The sequence below is a fragment of the Anas platyrhynchos genome, chromosome 8 (assembly GCF_047663525.1).
Source record: "Anas platyrhynchos isolate ZD024472 breed Pekin duck chromosome 8, IASCAAS_PekinDuck_T2T, whole genome shotgun sequence".
NCBI classification, from domain to species: Eukaryota; Metazoa; Chordata; class Aves; order Anseriformes; family Anatidae; genus Anas; species Anas platyrhynchos.
The window spans coordinates 8,007,594-8,026,923 of NC_092594.1; the positions used below are offsets into that span (position 1 = coordinate 8,007,594).

Below are 19,330 nucleotides of genomic sequence, written 5' to 3' on the forward strand. Positions count from 1 at the left end.
CCCTGGTGGCCAAGAGGGCCAATGAGATCCTGGCGTGCATGAACAGGAGCATGGCCAGCAGGTCAAGGGAGGTGATCCTCCCCCTCTACTCTGCCATGGTCAGGCCTCACCTGGAGTACTGTGTCCAGTTCTGGGCTCCCCGGTACAAAAAAGACAGGGATCTCCTGGAAAGAGTGCAGTGGAGGGCCACAAAGATGATATGGGGCCTGGAGCATCTTCCCTATGAGGAAAGGCTGAGAGACCTGGGGCTGTTCAGCCTGGAGAAAAGGAGACTGAGAGGGGATCTCATCAATGTGTATAAATAGCTGAGGTGTGGGAGACAGAGGGATTTGGCCAACCTCTTTTCAGTGGTTTGCGGGGACAGGACAAGGGGTAATGGCCACAAAACTGAGCACAGGCAGTTCCGCACCAACATGAGAAAGAATTTCTTCATGGTGAAGGTGACGGAGAGCTGGAACAGGCTGCCCAGGGAGGCTGTGGAGTCTCCTTCTCTGGAGATATTCAAGGCCCGTCTGGACGCCTACCTGGGCAGCCTGCTCTAAGGAACCTGCTTTGGCAGGGGGGTTGGACCCGATGATCTTTCAAGGTCCCTTCCAACCCCTACAGTTCTGTGATTCTGTGACACAAGCCAATGATGTCTGCCTGTGCACATGCCCATCACTACTGCCTGCTGACACACTTTGCAAAAGTTCCTTTAAGGTCTCTCACAGATGCATGTGACAGCAACAAGGTTAAGGCGGCTGCAGAGGTTTCTGTTTCCCTGGAGATGGCAGTTTCATGGATGGCTGAGTATCACCACAGCAACCAACTGCAAAAACAGTCTACGGGCTCCTGCCCCATTACTCTGCTGAAACAATTTGTACTACGTGAAAGGCAAGGGCACAAAAGCTGAAAACGTATCAAAGTAAACACTGCTGCTAAAAAGTACCATTTTGTTTTGCTGACTTCAAAACATCAAATCACAGACTCTGTGTTTTGTTCTAAAAGATGAAAGTCAAATGCCAAGGATTTATGAGGTTGAATTAACTATTCCAGCATGAAGTCCTTGAGATAAATTCATAGCTCATTTTCCAAAACAATCACTACAAATTTGTGCAAATAAACCAGGGTAAAATATGCTATGCTGTACTATATTACACTGCCCAGGCTAGGACAGCTGTTTCATAAGACAGAAGAGGAAAATTAATTTTAACCCTCAGATTATATAAACAGATTTTCTGACTTACAAATGATGTACTGAAGATGGATTTATGACTTCTTTATTTACTGCTCAGCTGCAAAGATGAAGTTAATTAGTACCAAGCAGACAGAAAATTGAAAATATGTATCACTGCCCTCTATAACTGTTTTCAATCTAACATATTTATATAGATATAAAGTTATTCTGAACTGCAACAAAAACTAGTATGAATATTATCTTTACAGATCATTGGTGCATACTATCCAGTATAAGAGGTTTAGAATTTCTACTGAAACTCACTTGAAAAAATTTAATTCCAATACATTGGCCGAAAAGAGTTCAGTCAAAGATTAATCCACAAATCCACCTCAAAGGGTGGGACCTAGTACTCTATCACTTTTCAAAAAGCGTTTAGCAATTGCTTTGGGAAAAATCTCCAAGTTATTTTTTTGATTTTTAAGACAAAAGTAAAGAAAAGGTGTATTCTTTAGGCAGAGACTGGGAATTCAAAATGGAACACGTATTTTATCCATTTTTTTTCTATGCTCTTTAAATATTGTGTTACAGACTCGATACCACGCCAGCTATAGTAGATTGCAATGTACAGTTTTCAGGAGCCAACAGCTTCTGGGAGAGAGTTTGCTGATTTTTCCAAGAAAGGCAAATTATGTTCTTACGGTATTACCTCTGAAGGTAATTTTGCCATCCATGCAGCCTTAGCCAGAGACACACCAAGTTTTCTTCTCTGTCAGGCCAGCTCTAAAGGATGCTGCTGCCCAAGTAGCATGTCTGAGCCACACTATCACACAGTGAGCAATGCAGCAATTCCCCCACAACTGCAGTGAGCAACATGGCAATGCCAGGAGAGAGTGGGTTGCTCATTTTATCATAAATACACACCTGTAAGTGGATTGGCATTGCCTGGACCTTCTGACCCATGTTCTACAGATCAACTGAACTGCAATTATAGTTCAGTTGTGAAAATCATGGGAAAGATTCACCCTGGCATAATTCCACTGAAACTCATGGCATTAAGCCAGGTCCCATAAGTTATCTAATAAAAACTGAATGCTGTTGTGCAATATTCTGAACTTTATGAGGTACCCCCCAAACTGGAATACTGGGCCCACCAAAGAGAGGGTATGAGAACTGAAAGATTGATAAGGGCAACCCAACTGTGGTCTAGGGCTCATTGCGCACTCTTCAGTAAGAAGTACTACCAGAAACCTTTGACCATAAGGTGCTTGAAATCTCTCTTTTTTTTAATTTGTCCTGCAACAGGAGCTAAAGGTCAGGGTGTGCTGTGCTAGATACAGCGCAAGCACAACACACAGCTCCATCCCCAAAGAACTTACAAATCAAGACATTCAAGTCCTGCACCATGTGTGTGCCAACATGCCCTAACAAACTATCCTGAAGTATGGATGACCTCCCCAGAGGGTGACCTTAATGCAAAGGTGCACTATTAATGTCTAAGGAAAAATGTCAACCCCAATGTTTGTCTCTTAAAGAGGAATAACAGAGCAAAGCTTCCTTTGCCTTGAGTGATGACAGAGCATAACCCCTAAACTTCGGTACCTGCTGCGCTTTGAGCAAAGCGATATATTCTAATGGGCACACAGACTTTGAAAACAAAACAAAAGCCGGGGAGCTTACAGCATATTTAATTGCTATCTGTAGTCTCTCTTCTCCCTCCAGCCTAAGTTCTGGTACCTTTCTAGCCCCAGACATTCAACGACCAACCTGAGGATTCATGTAACAGGACAGAATTACAGCGCATTTAGATCTCTTCATAAGGATTTGTAATTCAACTGGTCCAGCCAATTGACTAAAAAAAAAATTACAAATAAAATTAGTGCTAAAACATTACCAAAAACATCACAACAAGAGTATGTGGCACGCTGTATGGCACTAGACAAACTGCTCAGTACCTGGCAACAGTGTCATTTGTATCTGCTTCACAACTGATGTTTTACTGCACCAGTGATAACTTTCTCCTCAGAACTGCAAGGGTAAGCAACTGCACTGTAAGTTTTTACTGGAAACGAAGTCACTGAAGATTCCATTCAGAAAGCACAACAGCTCATACAGCATAAGAAATTCTGACAGAGATGTTGCAAATTAGTGCTTCTAATTTTCTGAAAACGTTGGATCATTTCTGCCCCTAGCTCAGCCACATAATTTATCTTTAGACAAAAATGCAGCCTGCTCATTTCTGGTGTTCCAAAGTTGTTATTTTAAGCAGGAGCTGCCAAAAGTAATCACATTATGTTAGATGTTAATCATTTATGCAAATACCTAAGTAATGCAAAAACTAAGTAATGCAAAGCTATCCCAGAAACAAACAAAAAGACTTGGCAAACAGGCAGGACAGTTATTGACGTCCTATCTGCACTAGCAAATGGTATTACTTCCACAGTGCAGGAGTAACAAAAGTGGAAAAAGGAAAGCTAGTTTATATAAGGAAAGGTATTTGAAAAGACAAAGGGCAGCAAGTCACACTTGCATTAATGCAACTATTTCTCCAATGATTTTAAAATTATAACCTAAAGAGTTTATCATACATTTCACATACTGACTGACATGTGTCAACTGCCTACTTTAACTTCCTTTACCTGCATAACACAACATCCAGCTTTCCCTGTGTGTATGCATCTCAAACCAGTTTTTGTCTTCAACGTTCTCAACTCTTTATATAGTTTGGAGAACCAGAGAGCTGAAAAATGAGTTTCAAAAACTTCTGGCTGCAACAAATAGAGCAGACAGTCAGTCTCTGTGCAAACATCTCTACTTTGCTCTGCCAGCTACAGTTAATCTTCAGATGCTATCCCTGTTGTCTTGGGCACCTGCGGAACAAGGGCTGCTCACAGCAACCAGCCCCCACTGTTGGTGCAATGGAAAACCCGTGCCCACCACCACATGGGCTGGGACCCCTGTGCCCATTCCTGCTTTGACCCTAACTAGATGCTTGGGCTCCTAAAGATTAAGTGAAACCATCTGTGCCATCTGCCCTTCCACAATGCAGTCAGGCCTCCCAGCACTTGAAACCTGAAAACAAAACATCTTGCTCAGCTTTGCATAAATCAGTAGATGTCAATACTGTTCACATGCTGTATAATGAATCTCAAGGGGAAAGCCCTCCTTTTATACATTTTGTGGGAAAATTTCTTGTCTTTAGATCTAAGGACACAAGATCCAATCCTGCAAGCCTGAAGTACAGCATCTGCCTTAATGTTGTCCTATTCACAAAATGCTATCACATCAGACTTGCAAGTTTAACAATTAAGGTACAAAGTGCGTAGAAATAGGAAATGTTTCCCCAGATAATATTCTGCTCTGTACCTACTTGTACATAAATGTGTTTGTTTTTGTTTTTTTTTTTACCTTTTCTTTGGTGAATTACCTGGGCTGAAAAGTGAAATCTGCTTTCCTACTCCTCTCCCTTTCCCCATCCTGAAACTATTATTGAGTACTTGCATTAATGTTACCTAACACCATTATAAAAAAAGGTAGGGGGTTGCCATGTTGGAGGCTCTATGAGCCTCTAAAACCCAGCTCCTGTCCCAGAGAAAATGCTTCTTATACGAATAAAAGATCAAAATTCAGACAGGACCTTTTTCCTTAAAGGCATCTGGGGCAATCTGAGCAAGTCTACACAGAGTTTTCCAGGTAGACAGAAGTTCCTGGAGCCTGTATTTTTAGCAACTTAGATGTGTGCTAGGCACCCACCTAGAAGGTGCACCATACCACAGCGATGCATTAATGCAGCTGATACACCTTGCCTCTCACCAGGTCTTATTAGTCATAGTATCAAATTAATCCAGGTTCAAAGACTCGGCGTCAGCACTCTCTCATCTCTTACAAGCTCTGAGTGTAGACACAGCAAGTTCACCTCAACTGGAAAACACCATGCAGACTTCACATTGCACACAGTGTTCTAAGAACATTATGGCAAAACTGGAATCAGAACAGTGAATTTCCAAATCCGAGTGGAAATCCTGAACAGCTGAACAACTTATTTTCTGCTATTTCAAAAGCTGCAGGTGGAGAAAGGGAAGATGCTATGACACGGAGGCTCCACAAAGCAGGAAAAGATCACTTGCAATATATATGAAATAGATGATGGAAAACTGCAGGACAAAGGGTTTCACCACTCTGCGTGTAACACACCTTGCTCTTCAAAGGTTTTGCAGCCAGACTACACATAGGTGCAGATAACTGGAAAACAGAAATGCCATTCTGCAGGTGTCTTTTGGAGCGGCACAGTCAAATAGAGAAGCGTAAAACATGGAGCTCACATTTTTATTGGACATATAAAACCAAATTCTTGCTTTCCAAGCCAGGGTAAAGAAGAGCATGTGTGTGCATGAATCATAAAAAAGCGAAAACTTAAGCAGCACCACCAGATTTAGGAAACAGCTTTGTTTACTTTATTGTCAGTAACCCACCAGCCTGAGACGTGGGGCAAGCATTTCCCTAAGGCATACACTCACAAGTGGTAACAGAAATTAAATGCAAAGGGAACTGCTCTCAAAAGTTTAAACAACTGTAACCAATATACTGTCTTTCTACTCCCCTACCATCGGGTAGATCTTCATTCTTTCCAAATTTTTTTTCATCCTCAAAAAAAAAAAAAAATCAGAACTTTTAGTCTCTGCAAACAATGCAGATTGTATTTTGGGAATATTTTAGAGAATTAAATTAATTTCTCTAAATAATTATATAATTAATTTCATAATTAATTAAATTACTACTTTAAAAAGTTCTAAGAAACCGAATTTTCTCAGTTTATCAGCACTACCTATGTAGGTGGATTTAGTACACTTGCAGAATCAAAGTCATGAAAACCTGACAAAATCCTCCAAAAGATGTAAATGAGGCTGTCACGCAAGTATTTTCATGAACAATGATGTCATTCTAAGCACTTCTTATCCACACAGTCTTGCTGATTCTTGCTTGAAAAGAGACTTAATGAAGAAAACACTGGCTTGCTTTCCAGCTAATAGTGTAATAACAGAGTGCACCTTCCTGTTTGCAAGGTTTTTCCATAGAGCTTCAGGTGCATTCTCTGTGTCCATTTTACCCCAGTCTAAGCATCGCTTGAAACCCAGATAAGCAGTGGAGGAAAGAAAACGTGTTCCAAGACATGTTCTGAAAAAAAAATTAAAAAAAAAAAAAAAAAAGCAAGTGCCACTGTGCTTCTCTGCTAAGCAACAGCATATGTAGTAACGTCCAAAAAGGCCTCAAACTTCACCACCTGCATGGTGGTGAACAGACTGTGTCCATGCAGAACAAATGAAAAAACTGCTTCAATTCGTTTCAATTCGATCACAGAAGAGTAAGCTAGACTTCAACTAATCTTCAGGACTAGAGAACACTGGTCATTTTCAGAAAAGTATTAGGTTTTAGTACTTTTCCCTCATTGACGAGATTTGGATCATCACCAAAAATTACCTTTTCTCCTGGAGATGCTACCACTACTGTCATGCTTAATCATACCTATGACATGAACTCCAACCACAACAAAAACATTTCTGTATTTTAAACTGCCAAGGCAACTCCTAAAGACACACTGTCCACTATAAATTACCTATAATTCCTTCAAACTTTTTTAAGCAACCTGAATTTCATCTATTTCTACCCCATGGTGGTGCTATTTTTGCATCTTCTCCTTTAAATAAGTTTTACCACTGTGGAAGCATTCTGGTTTTGTTTCATAGGGAAAATGAGAAACTCCTCTAGAGAAACACAAACTTAGGTACATAAAAAGCATTAGCAAAAGCACAATCTACATATGCTAAAAAAAAAAAAAAAAAAAAAAAAGTAACTGTTTCTTCTTCTTATCTTTCCCACTTTCTTTTACTTTCTCAGCTGATCTAGGAGAGCAGCTGAAGTGACTACCTGGCACGGCAAGCTCCATACAATTTATGTTGGAAATTTTCCCTGCTGCTGGGAGGTTGGAGAACAATTCCAACTTTTGGTTCAAACAGACACTCCAGAGAACAACATAAACATGGCCTCTCATGACAAGTGTTGCTTCAACATCTCCCTCACACACACAAGCCCAAAGCTAGACTGGAACCTGCCAATCAAGATTGTGATATAAGTGGACTCCTGGAAATACCATCACTTTCTTAATTATCTTTTCTTGGGAAAGTAACTATAGACAAAGCAGTGATTTATAAGTACTCGAAGCCATGTCAGCCACTCCAAGCTTTAAGGAGGGGAGAACAAGAATGTGAATCACAGCTTATGATCTCAATCAAAACATGGGCATCTGCCTGACAGAACGTGTGCACACAGTGCACAGTGTGCTTATACACAACTAGCAGAGAGGGAGGAAGAAAGCAAAGACTTGTAAGTCTTCTAGTAAAGACCGTGGCAGCTGCCCAGCTCTCTTTACAATCCTGCAAGAGCAAATCAGTATCTGTGGGCACACACAACAGAGGAAAACAAATATTAGTAAATGTTAGACGCTCCAACTTTCAGCTTCCAACGGGCCATTTTAATAAGTCAGCAAAAACGCGCAATTCAAGCAATCAGAAAAGACATTCTGACATTTTTTTCTTTTGAACCCTTTAGCCTGTTGTGGTGGGCCTTGGCATTGCTTCACTCACCGTTCCAAGCAGCTCTGTGAAGCTAAGAATAAGTCTCATTTTCTGCGTGCAGTAAACATTCCCATTTTTAAAAACAGAAAATACCAAGGGTTTGCTCAGTGCTTTCCAAGTCATGAGAAGTCACTGTTGCCTTTTTAAGAGTAGACAGGCTTCAAACAATACTTCTGCAGGACACCAGGCTCTGTGCAAACAAGCTCTTCCAGCTGACACATGACTTCCTCTGGCACTTCTGGTGGGCAGAACTGGGAACGATTGCCAAATTCAATGACCAGCAGTTCCTGAGCTGACTGAAAACAACCCACAAAGACTGCAGTCCAGAGCAAACAAGATGAAAAAGCCACATCCAAGACTGGATTTTATGCAAGCACAGATGCTTCAAAGTGCTAACAAAGAGAAAAGGCAAGAAGACAGTTGTGAGAGATCCTTAAATTAAGGCTGAGGTGTCTTTTTTAGTTGCCGTTTTGTTTTTTAAGAGACATGGCAATGCAGTGTCCATCAAATACGGCAATTAAGATACCAGTTTCACTAATCTGTTAGTTGCATGGGAGTTGCAGCTTTCAGTAGGCATGGCACCCCCTGAGAAAGGCACAGTATTTTTAGGCTTTACAAGCTCTATCTTGGGCTTCACTTCTCAGTCAGCCAGCCCAGTACCATGCTCACTGCCTTACTCAACACCTGCCTGGACCCCCTAACAGCACACTCTCGGCTCCTGCAGCGTGCTGCTCTCCTCATACTCTTGCCCCCTTTCTGGACAGCAATATTTCCAGCTGCAGTACTGCTCTCAAACCATCTCATTATAGGTACTTCATACCATGCCTGGTTCAAAAACCCTGCATATACCAAAACCCTGGCACATTTTTGCATTGCCACCTGCAAGTCTGCTGTCAGACTAGCTATCCATTACCACGGCCAAGCAAAGGTCTTCAGAAGGTGTAGAGGCAAACTCAGCAAAATACCCTTGCAATGTTGAGATCCAGTCTGTACTTTGGCAGAGGCACAGTGCTTTGTTTTTCTTTGAAAGCATCTTCTAGAAAAGCAACTATTTTTTCTTCAAAACAAAAGCCTTTGGTCTACCAGAGCTACCAGATGTGCCCAAGTGCAGCAGCACTGGCTTCCCACTGTCCCACAGCTGATGAGCAGTGGGGAGATGCAACAAATTCTGGCAATGCACTATCACACTAAAACAAGAGGCTTAGCAATGCATAGGATAATAGTCCAATTATTTTAATTTGGAAGAGGAAAGAATAATCAGATTAGCAAGTGGAGGCTGCCAAAAGATTTTTAAGGCCATGCTGCAGGGTGCTTCAAAAATTCAAACCAAACTAGTCCATCTTTCTGGCCAATCTGAAAGCATCTGGTCAAGCTGACATCAAGAGCTCAGCACTAAAAAGCAAGAGTGGAAGAAGCAGCTGATCTTTGTTTTACTGTATTTGAGATTACGGAGTCTTAGAAAACACTCCAACGTGGACATTTGATTGCCACTTAATTGAAACCTATTCTTAAAAAAGCACTTTTAGAAGAAGAAATAAACAAAGTGGAATAAAACAAATGACTAGGTAACAAAAACTTCACTAAATACAGCCGTCAAATAACAAACCTTGAATACCCTTCCTGCCTGCTGTTGACAAGAACTCAAGGTCTTGGTGCAACAGGTTTGTGTGTCTAAACTGCACTCAGAAAGTGACCCCTTTATCAAAGCTATATCTCAAGGCTGTTCCCAGATCTCTGGATGCCTAAGCATGAAACAAATATTTTCCTTGATGCAGCCACAGTAGGGCTGCTGTGGTGTAATTTGAGTAATTTAAGGCATCTAGTTCTGAAAATTATAAATAAAAATAGAAATCTAGAACCCAAAGGACAGAAAGAGTCACAAGGTAATCACAATATATTAATTGTGCAGGGAGAATAAAGAAAGTTAACAGGTACAACCAGGAGGAAGTGTGAAAAAGGGAGCAAGGTAACTGTCTCAACATTTGAAGTTAGGAGAATTAGCATGGAAATTGAAGTGCCAAAATAATGCCTGTAATGCTGTTTCTCCAGAAACTTCTACTCTGGGAACACTTCCATAATTCAGGAAATGGAATTCCACCTGGTTACGTACATGCGTGGACCCATCTTCAAGGTCATCATCCCACAAAGATGAAGAAATGAATTAATCATACCTACCGGGAAAGCAACAAAATGCCAAAGGCACACTTATTCTGATTCCACATGCATTATACAAAGTAAGTGTTGATGTAAGTCACTTGCCAGCATATCTGAAAGTATTTGAGACAGTTTAAAGAGCTGGGACACACAGCTGTTAGGCAATTTCAGGTTCATAAATCAGCACTTTTCCATAAAGTATGTAATACCTAGCATTTGCAAATGTACAACTCCAAGCTAAAACTGATTTCTTAACAGTATGTTAAGAATAATTCTTGAAGCAAGCTTCTGAAAATAGTTAAAATTAACACACTGGGAAATATAGCAAATGTAGAAAAAAATAGGCAAAATGAACCAGGATTTTATGCTCGTTGTCCAGATCTTCAGAGTCCTAAAATACAAAACCATTTTGACAGAGAAGAACTATCCTGAATTCAGGATGCATAGCAAACATCCGGATGTAGAAATATGTTATCAGGGGACTGTTTCAGTGCCTTTTCCTGTTCCAGTTTTACAACTCACAAGCTTTTCAGAAAATACTTAAATATCAGATTTAAGTGATATTGCCTATCATTTTATGACTATAAGCAGGTCAGCTCAGGAATCTGAGGCTACTTCCCTAGAAAGTACCTGGCTATATAATTAGCCTGCTCTATAGAAACTAACACGCATTTTCATACCAAGTTTACTCTCAAAGGAAAATAATCATCATGATTTTTTTCTTCCAAGTAACACTGATTTAACAGTGAGAAGTCTCTGCAATTATTACAGCCTATTGAGGATGAGGATGTCAACGAAAACAATAGTGAATCCATTGCCAGGAATTCTGATTCCGTGCAGTCACATGTATTCAGTCCTAAGTATTCACATGAGATTAATTTTATATCCCTTTGCCTCCACCCCCCCTTTAACTATTCCATTGTGGCTGCATGCCTGAAGCAGCTCAGGGAAACTCAAATGACATGTATGTCATTTAATAATGAATTCTTCATTATTTTAAGACTTGATAATATACCTATTTAAGGAGTTATTTTCATCTCAAAATATATTTTTAATTTTTTCTATACATATTTTTCTGGTGCAAATCACTAGAAATACAATTGTCTTCACAAACAACAATTCTTTCTCAGAATGAGCGGTTTCGCAAAAAGTAAGTTTTTCTACAATCTGGGAAACTCAAGCAGTAAAGACACCCAAAGCCAAAGAGAAAGTCCCTGTAAATGTTCAGTAGTTCCTGGCTTTCAGCTGAGACCCAGATCAGTGCAGAACTGCACACATGCACTCACTTCCCCAGGAATATTTGATCAAACAAAACAAACAAAAAAGCTTGCATTCTTCATGCCAAGCTTAATAAAAACACTCGTGCCTATTACATGCACCCGTATTCTATTTCCTATGATAAAGCACGGCCAATATGAATTGCAATAAAAGACAGTTCTAAGAAATACTTCAAAAAGACTGGAATTTTGGGGGTCTTTCTTGAAGAAAATGTCTTGACAGTCTCAACAAATGAGATGTCATCCCAACAAAGATTAACAAAGTAAAATAAAAATAAATTTAAATATAAATAATAAATAATGAATAAATAAATTTAAAAATAAATAAAAAAAAACAGCATTTCATATGACCTTATATTTATGAGATTTCAGCCTTAACCTGAAAGTGATAAATTACTGATTTAGTTTTGCAAGGAAGTCAGAATACATAATACATTTCCAGTTTATCTAGATTTTCCATTTCCAGGCAAGATAAAAGTACCCAAACCTTACTAAATTGTTACAAAAAAAGTCTACAAGCATTACAGAAGGAACACACACCTCTGCCATGCCCTCCCTCAGCATTAGCCACCCCTCCTATGTTTAAATTTGCAAATGCTTGTCTGTATACAGTACGGATGTGCCAAGTATTAAATTAATTCCTACACATATGTTGCATATTCAAGAGAACCAGGATAACTGCACAAATACATGTATGTTTAATGTGTAAGTCCTCTAGCAAATTTGCTATGGGAAGTTTACACTCCTCTGAGCAAGTACAGAATGTTTAATTCAGCAGCATCTACACAGGGTAGGTTAAAAACAAAAGAAAACCCAACCTCTCCTGTCCCAAAGCAAGCCCTTGCTTAAGAGATTTTCAGACCTCGCACTGTATGTTATTAGAACTTCAACCAGCCTCTGAATAAATGCATGATTGATTTTAAGCACTTTCAGTGCTGCAGATTCTAGCTAGATTTGTACTGTCAAACAAAAATACTATTTTTATCCTGGAGTACATTGGCTATACTGTATAACATATCTCCACCTTTGCTATCAGCTTTGCAGGCAACAGGAAATACCTCAGCTGGTAAATCAAACTAATTTAACCTGAGGTGATGGGTACCTTCTACTTTAAGACAAAAGGATATTTGGAGTTCATTTGTACAATAATGGAAAGAGATAACATTTGCTCTGCTTTGTTTTCTGACTGATCCTTTAAGTAAAAACTGGTCTTTCCAAGTTGTTTGTTCTCTCTTGCTCTACACTGTTGCCAGCAAACCTTGCTCTAGCTTCCTGTTCATTTTCAGAGCAGGCATCTCCAAGAACTGTAACTGGAAAACAGCTGGGTGAAGGAAGCTAAGGGCTACACATTGTGAAATACATTCTATGCCCTACACTTTAGTACACCACAGAGGTGTGCAGAAAAGACAGTTGGGGCAAACTGCTTTCAAAATGTTAGCATGTTAGATGAGGCACAAAGCATCTCTCTCCTAGACAGCAACTATGTTTATTCAAAGCCAAATATTTAAAACTTCTATCATTCTGTCAAGACAATTAGACAGTACTGGCACAGTCTGCAACCTCGCGCACACGTGAAACTAGTTCACATTGTGCATGCATAACTGCAGTCAAACTACACTGTTACACAAGTAGTGCTAAGAACATCAAAACAGGGCGAAATTTAGTTTTATGCAAATTTAAGCCCTGCATTTGATTCATTCTGGCCCCGTGGGAGGTACAAACTCTAGCTGTAGCCAGTTTCCCCCCATGCTCAGGCACCCTTTGGTAACTAAGAGGTTATAAACTGATGCTACATTGTGTGCCTACAGCCAGGGCACTCTTCTGCCCCTTTTTCAACAGAACTTGTGATTACCTTGTGAGACCTACCCGTCAGACCAAATTTGTCTAAGACTTGCCAATGGACTTAAAAGTTCTTGGGTGATGAGAGAGGCTCTGACAAATACATAGCAGAACTACACAAGGCTTTTAGTTTCCATAGGAAACTATATTGGAAAAAAAAAAAAAACTACAATGGGTTTTACATGTCCAAAGAAATTACTATACCTACCTTTTTTTCCACTGACAATCTTGTGCCTTGCAAACTCCAAGACAACAACAAAATCTCTGTTCCTCATTCTCAGCCCCACACAAAATAAGTGTAATTTTTCAGTTCAACTGTTATGGAATGAATAGAAGTAAATCTGATGTTTTTGATTAAGGGCAACCAATAAGATGCCTACTTAAAAAATAAATAAGTTTTTCATCATACACTAGACATTTTAGTCAGTGTAAATAGTGAAAATGTATACAACAGCTGAAGATCCATGGATGCATACAACAAACCCCACTGGCTATCAAAGTTAGTGAAAGCTTTGATTATGGCCAAGAGTATTTGCCTGAATTTAACACACTATAAAAGATTCCACTTAAAAGTTCTTCCAGCAAAAATATAGCTCTTTTTCTAAGTTTCCATCTGCTGGATCATCATCTTTGTTCTCTCATTACTAACTCTACTAATTTTGTACATACACATTGCTCTCACAGGAAGCAGTGCTCAGGATTTGTATGTGTAATACTGTAAGAACATGAACTAAGAAACTCAGCTGTCATGGCATGCAATGTTTTCTTTTCACTTCAGCACTATGTTTTGATGTGTTTTGAGAGTAAACAACAGTACTGCACAAGCTAACATCAAAAATTTTCTTCTCGAGCTGTTGCTTCCAGAGCAGCTGAAGTTCTTGACAGTCCCTCCAAGTGCAACGTACATAAATAAGTAATTGGACTGTACTGAAGAACTACCATAGTCAGTAACACTTGATTTCTGTTCAGCATTTCCCCCTCAGTGAAGCATTAAGGATGTATTACAGGGCTAAAAAAATCTGAACTTAAATATTTGTTTATAGTGGTCATGGCAGGGATCCAAACGTATTCATGTTAATTTACAACACATTTAGGTAAACGATCTAGCTTTGAAGACAGCCAATTCTGTAAAGGCCTCTTGTAGATCCAAATCTGTTTCTTATTTCCTTTGCCCACCCCACCGACTTTTTAAACCATACTTCGTGGTTGTGAAAGGTGATGGAGAGAATGGCTGGGTATGGAAGTGGTTTAGTCTTATGACACGCAAAGCATCTGTGGACAGTATCCATACAAATTGTGCAGGCTTCTTTGTAGTCTTGCTGTTCACAATTCAAAAATAACTTTATTCAGCAAATAAACATGAAACAATCCCATTTTTAGACACACATAGCCAGGGATCTGTAAGAAAAGCAACTACCCCTTTACCTCTCTTTCATGGTGGCCAAGACCTTCCTCAGGATTTCTGAGATTGAGGACATGCACCTCTTGTGGCAGGCCCGTTGTGCCTCGGCTTGCACAGCCAGATAAGACGGTAAAACTCTCCAGTAAAGCATGGACTGGGTGCGAATTGTTAACAGGTGATAAGACGCACTCGCTCCTAGGCACAGGACCTGCAGAAGATTATACAGATGTGCTACATTTAGAGAAAGAAAGCAATACGTATGTTACATCTATCAAATAATAAAGTCCCTTTTGGTCACAGAACAAACAGGAACACAAACAAGCTTCATGTTCATTTTCCACATTACAAAAAAAAAAAAAATATTTTAATTGTCCTTTTAAGTTCTTCTGTATATGCGAAATTGAAATTCATTTCTCTCTTTGAAAGTCTAAATTTAAAGTACATACTCCAAAATGGAAGGTAGTCTTGTCTTTACCAGAGAGCAAATGAAGGATTAAAAAAGAAAAGAAGCCCAAAAATACCGCAAAGGAGAAAAACAACAGTGAGGTTGGTAGGAGGAATTGTTTAGTCTTAGATGTGAATTATTTGTTTATGTCAAACATTGTTATCCCCAAACACTGAAAATTGCAACCACATATACAAAACAATGAAACGTTAATTTCTAGTATAAAGTAATCACTTTTGGGCAAGTTGGATTTGTTGCTTTTGAAGCAGTGCTGATTTATAGTGAACATCGTTCAAATAAATTGGACAAAACAGTAGACATTTATCACATGATAAAATGAAATGTTTGTTTACTGAGTCTATTTTGTGCCTGACTGCAATTATCTACACTGATAACAGATATCTAGTCCAAAACAGAGTGTACGCCCTTTCAAATAATCACCACAGCAAGATGTAGTGCCATACTTGTATATAGTATGTGAGACAGTGTGATGTGATATAGCTAGCTAGCACAAAAGCTGAAACATACAGAGCAGTTTACATTTGAACTATATCTCAGGAAACTAAAGCAAGACAAATACTTATGAAAAGCAGCCCTGCTTTTCCAAAATGACCCAACCCCACCCCTGACAGTAACAGATACAGTATGTTTTTGATTCAGGTCACAAGAGAATGTCAATTGACTTAACTCCTAATTTGCACAAAAGTCAGATAAGAATTAGATGAACCGGTCAGTTCAAAGGCTGTGACATATAAAGGAGGACCATAAAGTTCATTTCTCTGGCTAGCATACAACTGCAACTAAAAATGGTTTTGTTTGTTTCTAAATAAAAGTTCATAGTTGAAGAAAATCCTCAAATGATCAAATAGCACAGCTCTTGCTGGTTTTGTGAAGCCTACATCCAGCTATCGTAGCACGAGACATCATTTGACCTGGGTGTATGTGTATGTTTAATTACATTAAGATCGACCTACACTTTGCTGGTTACAAATACAGTTCACCCAAGATACAGTCAGCAACTGGGCACTTAAAGTCAGAAAGCCCATCTTAAAACAGAATTTATGTAGAAAAAGCAAAGCCACTTAAAACAGTGAGATTTCTGCAATGCCTTCGGTCATGCATGCCTTGTCCTGCAAAAGGGGACGTTCCTGAAACCCACCAGTGCATACTACATATCCTGCCAGCTCCTAAAGAACAGGAGTGTTTGTCAAAGGCAGTGCTCCAGGCATAGATTGTGCATGCCTGTGCTTGGGGTGCAGAAGATAAACTTCGTACTCTGTGCAAGGAGTAGCACTGACCCGCAGCTTGGGGGACTGGAGACTTGGTTTTAGTTGTTTTTTTTTTAACCTCTTTTTAAAAGCACACATATAAGATGAGAGCAGCCTAAGCAATGAATGTTGCCCTTTGTAACGCTTGATGAATCTTTAGAAATAATAATATCAGCAGTAGAAAGGGCTCCTTTTCCTGATTTGCAAATGCGGATCAGAGAACCTGCAGATCAATGAGCCCAACCACTGGTGTGCACATCCCGTAGCAGAACAAGCTATTATACAATCAGCACAAAAAAACATTTCTAAACATGTGTGTCAATTGGGCTAGGGAATTGTTTTCTCTTGCAGACCAGAGTGGAGGGAGATGACATTCGTTAAGATGCCTCTCTCATATGGGAGCACAAAGTAAGGGAAATTGAACATTAAAACATTTACACACACATGTGAGTGAAAAAAAAAAAAAAAAAGAATACCAGGGTGTTTGGGGAGAGGAAAGTACAGGGCAAGATAGCAGTCTCTATGTAAAGGACAGTTAGAAAGATAAGACAGTCTGGCACAGGAATAAAAAACTGTAAGACTTGGAACAAGACAGAAATGGAGCTGCTGACAAAGAATGCACGCTTTTCTTAGCAAAGGTTGAAGAGAAAGAGCTAGTACCTCCCTTTTGGCAGACGGATTCCCTCCTGACTACCTGCTTCCATGCAGTTCTCCTACCAATCCTTCCCTCCAGTCTTCAGCTGGTCTTTACTTGTACAAGCCTGCCACACTAGTGGAGACTATGCAGATTTCTCCTCACTGGACCCATCTACATCAAAACGGCAGTGAGCAGGAGGTGCAGGTGTGAACTGACACAGCAACAGGCTTTCTGTAACGGCCTCCCTGCCTGGCACCTGAAGCCCATGTTAGGAAAGCCCTCTCTGCAAGGCAGGCTGCTCTCTTAGCAAAATGGAAACATTCACAGAGGGAGTAGAAGTTCACATCCTGGATAACCATGTGCAGCTGAGCTTATCTACACAATGAAGGGCAAGCAAAGGCATGCCCATGCTGCCTGAGCTCCGTCCTCGCTGGAGGAGGGCCAGACCTCCTGCAAAAGCTGTGTAACCACGCTGGCAGCGCGCCCGAGCAGCAGTACCAGCCCTGACAGGGCTCACTGCCATAGCGCTCCGATGGCACCAGAGCAGCTCCATGACTTGTGCATGCAAGCTGGCTCCCAGCCGGCCAGCCCGGGGCGTGCCGCGGCGCGTGACCAACTGTGCGGGTACGGCAGTATTTCCAACTACCCGTCACCACCACAGCCTGCCTCCAGCCCCACATTAGCTCCTACCCTCGTGTGTTCTCCCTTCCCCTCTGCCTCCTGAGCAACTACGCTCCAGATGTTGCCACTATATGCGTGCTTCAATACTTTCTTTTGATTCCTTGAGATTTCTGTCAGCTCTGTGCACCACTTCCTTCAAATTGGAGTTGTTCTGAGCCACCCAGAAATCAACATTTCTGGGAGGGAGACAGGAAGAAAGGGAGTTTTTTCTTCTGGCAGAGTTGTTTTCAGTCCAGACTCATTACTGACCAAGAAAAAGTCCTTGAAATTTGAACCAGAGATCAGAATAACTACTGGAGGCTAGCTCCATTGTATTCAAACCACATCTGCTGTCAGATTACCCACATACAAAGATCTATGGTGGGGTAAGTACCAAAGAGGCTTACACTAGATGTTGCATTTCTGCAAAGTTTTGCATAGGTGTTTGTGTAGTTATGTCCCAGTTCCACATTATGCTTCCTAAGATCTCAAGACTCATGAACGTTGTCTCATTAGCTTAGTGATATGGTGTAGTTGGAGGACTTCTTAGTGTTAGGTCAGAGGTTGGACTTGGTGATCTTTGAGGTCTCTTCCAACCTAGGTGATTCTGTGATTAAATGTGCTGGCAGTACCAAACAGTCATCTTCACGTGCTGAAATTTGCGTATTTGCCCAACCACCAGCCAGGGCAGTAGTGCCATGCTGAGCGTAACGTTTGCATGCCTGGAGCTAGTGCCAAGTGAAGGGAGTCTGTATCACCAAGTCCACTGATGCTGGTTTGTACATGACATGAGCCAGTTCCTTCTGCCACCTTCTCTCTATTTCTGCTCTATTTTAGTCTATTCTTACATGACCCACACACCAGCACTGCCTGAGCTATTCATTCAATACTTGTTAACATTTCTTTCCAGCACTACCTACTACACCTACAGGACTTTTCTAGACAGCAGGGTGCCACTCCCAGGCACTCTCACTCCAGCAAGGTCTCCTGTCTCCAAATTAACTGTTCTTGCTCTGTTTGGCTCCTCTCAGACTCCTCCTGCTCACCTTCCTTCCCTCCCTGACATCTTCCTGTGACTGGAGAGCTAATTACTTCCTCTAGGTAGCTGGAATCCTAAAGAGTGTGAATTTACAACTCTAAAGAAAAGAAGAAAAAGAAAGAAAGAAAGAAAGAAACAAACAAACAAAAACAAACAAACAAACAAAAAAAAAACAGCCAGAAAGCCCTTTCTGTGACACTACTAATCTGATTGTTTATCACCTCCACTCTGCCTGCTCGTGTTTGAAAGCCAAGATGAAACCACAGCTTCATCCTGCCTGGGCTTCACAATCCTGCTGCTTCACCATACACAAGTGCCGAGATTGGCAGCTTCTGCCAGCTGCTCACTGCAGGCCCACATCCTGTTCTTGACAACTTCACCTGCACCAGTGACACTAACATCCTGCTAAAACTCAAAATGATTGCTGCTTAAGAGCCAGTTTGTTCAGCTGATTCATCAGGATTACCCCTTCAGCTGCAGACACCTACAGATACTCTCTTGCACCTCATCCCTACAGCTCACAGATTTGTAACCTCCAGTGTGTACATCCTAGTGTGGCTACAAGCCTTTGGAATTCTGTCTTTCCTCTACTGAGGATATAAATGCATTCACACAGTCATTATTTGGCTTTTGTTTAAATATCACTGCTTTGGACTATATATTCATTCAATCCTGTTAGCAAATCCTGGCTCTTACTGCAATTAAAGATTAATTCTTTAACACCCGCAAAGCCTTTTGAAGAACATAAACAGGTTAGGTAGTTTTATAAGAACCACTTAGTGTAAACGTGTTTTCTGATGGCAAACATTTAGTGAATTTAG

The 19,330-nt window shown here is 40.5% G+C and overlaps 1 protein-coding gene across 7 annotated transcripts in view; it reads right to left on the reverse strand.

The window, feature by feature from the left end:
• Window positions 1–19,330, reverse strand: part of TGFBR3 (transforming growth factor beta receptor 3) — a 130,138-nt gene that overhangs the window by 62,234 nt on the left and 48,574 nt on the right. For all 7 annotated transcript variants that reach the window (XM_021276952.4, XM_027463425.3, XM_027463422.3 and 4 more), the window contains one exon: window positions 14,484–14,668. In XM_021276952.4, coding sequence (XP_021132627.1) covers window positions 14,484–14,668 — 185 coding nt within the window. The remainder of the gene's footprint in view (window positions 1–14,483; window positions 14,669–19,330) is intronic.